Genomic DNA, 2,930 nt, shown 5'->3' on the forward strand with positions numbered 1-2,930 from the left:
AAGTCACCGTGTTAAGCTTTCCACTCAAAGTGTAAAAAAAAAAAAAAAAACCTTCCATAGTTTAAAACCTTCCAATCTGATTAAAAGTGTTCACTTCTTTCAAGAAGTCCATCTGCGTCCACGGAGGGACATTTCAGAGAAACCGCCGTGTAAATTCTGTGTCTAACGTCATGCAGAACCCAACAGTCAAGGAGCACGTGTTTCAGGGGAGAGAGGCTCATCACAGGTAACACATCGAGGGGCCTCCTCCCCCCACCCCCTTCAACAAGTAAGAGTGAGTAAAACAAAAAAAAAACAAAAAAAGAAAAAAAGGGTGCCCTGCGCGCAGTCTGTATACCAACAATTGACATGTGCACACAGTTGCAATGACAGGGAAAATGAGCAAACACAAAAATAGCTTCTTTTTTTTATAATACTTTTACTTCTTATTCAAGACTGGCACAGACCTGGGTAGCATAAGCAGCATTGACTTGAAGTTGTGCAATCCAGTACACAGAGAGAGTTACAACTCTTTATTTGCTTGCTTATGGGATTGGTTAATTTGATGTGATGAGCCTTCGGCATTTGTTGTGCAAGGTTAATCAAAGTCAGGCCTATACTGCTTGAAGGCCGAGTGGGGAGATAAATTGGGTAGGATGGATAACAACAAAAACAACAACAACTACAACTACTACTACTGCTGCTGTTGCTGTTACTACTACTCCAACCACTACAATATATAAAGTAAATCAAGTGTTTGTTGTCCAGTCAAATAAACAGAATAATTATCGTTTTTTAGTGGTTATACCTGCCGCAATTATGACAAACTAAACATAGAACATGATATATCATAATATAACAGGGTCACCATCCCAGTCCATGCACAAACACACGCCTGCAATCACGCACTTAGAGAGAGAGAGAGAGAGAGAGAGAGAGAACTGAATTGAACTGAATAAATTTTATTTTTCGAGCGTAAAAAGTAGAGACCGTGTGTGTGTGTGTGTGTGTGTGTGTGTGTGTGTGTGTGTGAGGACACAGAGAGAGAGAGAGAGAGAGACAGACAGACAGACAGACAGACCGAGACAGAGAGAGACACACAGACACAGACACAGACACACACACAGACGAATGATTAAAGCAACGAATAAGAGAAAGAGACAGAAAACAGACAGACAGACACACACACACACACACATATATATATATACACACACAGGGAGAGAGAGCCACAAACACAGAGCCACACACACACGCACACACACACACACACACACACACAAACAAACAAACAAACACACACAACACACACACACACACAACACACAACACACAACACACAGATACCCAGACGAATAACCCTTACCCCGGCGGTCAGCGGGCGCGGGTGCTGTGTCCACGATGGCCCAGTGGGAGACAGGGCAGGCGAGGCCGGGCGCACGTGCGACGAGGGGTCACGTGATCTGTCGACGTAGTGCACGCGCTTGACGCTCGTGCTGCCTCCGTCGGGCGAGCCGGACCTTTGACCTGCCTGTTATAGGGTGGACAGGAGAGTGATGATTATGACAATGGTAATGATAATGATAAAGATGATGATAATAATAATAATCATAATAATAATGATAATGATAACGGCAACAACAACAACAACAACGACACCAATAATAATAATAATAATAATAATAATGATAATAATAATAATAATTGTTGTTGCTGTTGTTGTTGTTGTTGTTGTTGTTGTGATTGTTATTGCTATTATTATATCATACTTTTCTAATGACATTCAGTAGTTATAAGCCATGCAAACTCTGTGTGTGTGTGAGTGTGTGTGAGAGAGAGAGACAGACAGACAGACAGAGACAGAGATAATTTAAAAGGCAAACTGGGATATGCGTAATCATTGATTCTGTTTTATACTTTTGTGCGTTAAATCGTTTTGTTTTTGTTTTTGTTTTTTTGTTTTTTTTCCTCCTCCTTCTTCTTCTTCTTTTTGTAAGTTATTTTTTGCGTATGTATGTGTTTAATGGCGTTGTTTTGGGTGGGTTTTTTTTAAATTATTATTATAAAGCTCTCCATTAAAGGAAGGAAAGCGCTCAACAGGTATCTATTATTATGATTATTATTCTTGGTGTCATATTGGCGAGGGGGTGGGGGTGGGGGGGCAAAATCAATAAACAAACAACCATCTATGAGCAAAAAAAAAAAAAAAAAAAAAAAAATGCAGGAGAGAGATACGTCCTGAAGTGTTGATTCTGTAACTTCAATATAAATTGAGAAAAGTGAAACGTCTTCAAAAAGAGTTAACAAACAAACCAACGAACAAACAAACAAAAAAAAAGCTGCCGCTAAAAATCAAAATTGATTCTGCTAAACATTAGGGGATCTCTTTTTCCATCATGTATCCTAAAACAATTTTGTGTTTTTTATACTGAATCCAGAAACATAACCCTATAATTATTTTTACTGTTTTATTTTCTGTTTCTTTTTTTTTTCTTTCTTTTTTGGTGTGACAGGGGTGGTGTGGTGTGGTCTGTGTGTTTGTGTGTGTGTGTGTGTGTGTGTGTGTGTGTGTGCGCGCGCGCGCGCGCGTGTGTGAGTACGCGTGTGTGTGTGTGTGTGGGGGGGGGGGTACGTGTGTGTGTGTGTGTGTGTGTGTGTGTGCGTGTGTGTGTCCGTGTGAGGAATTCTCTCTTCTCATATATATATATTTTTTAAGGAATGATAATACTACACTTTTTTTTAAACGTTCAATCCATCAGTGTCCGTATGATGAACTGCTAATGGACATATCGCGTGTCTCTGTATTTAGCGTTACAACACTTGTAGAGGAGATGCGCGTGGATTTTAGTGTAATCAAGGACAAAATGCGGTGTTTTTTTTTTGTTCGTTTTGTTGTTGCTTGTTTGTGTGTGTGTGTGTGTTGTGTGTGTTGTGTGTGTGTGTGTGTGTGT

General features: G+C 40.0%; 1 protein-coding gene across 1 annotated transcript in view; it reads right to left on the reverse strand.

Moving 5' to 3' along the window:
* The window catches only part of LOC143298887 (uncharacterized), a 138,456-nt gene that overhangs the window by 77,942 nt on the left and 57,584 nt on the right, over positions 1-2,930 (reverse strand). Inside the window, exon 2 of the mRNA XM_076611898.1 lies at positions 1,346-1,510. Within this exon, the coding sequence (XP_076468013.1) occupies positions 1,346-1,510 (165 nt within the window). The remainder of the gene's footprint in view (positions 1-1,345; positions 1,511-2,930) is intronic.

The sequence above is a fragment of the Babylonia areolata genome, chromosome 24 (genome assembly GCF_041734735.1).
Source record: "Babylonia areolata isolate BAREFJ2019XMU chromosome 24, ASM4173473v1, whole genome shotgun sequence".
Taxonomy (NCBI): Eukaryota; Metazoa; Mollusca; class Gastropoda; order Neogastropoda; family Buccinidae; genus Babylonia; species Babylonia areolata.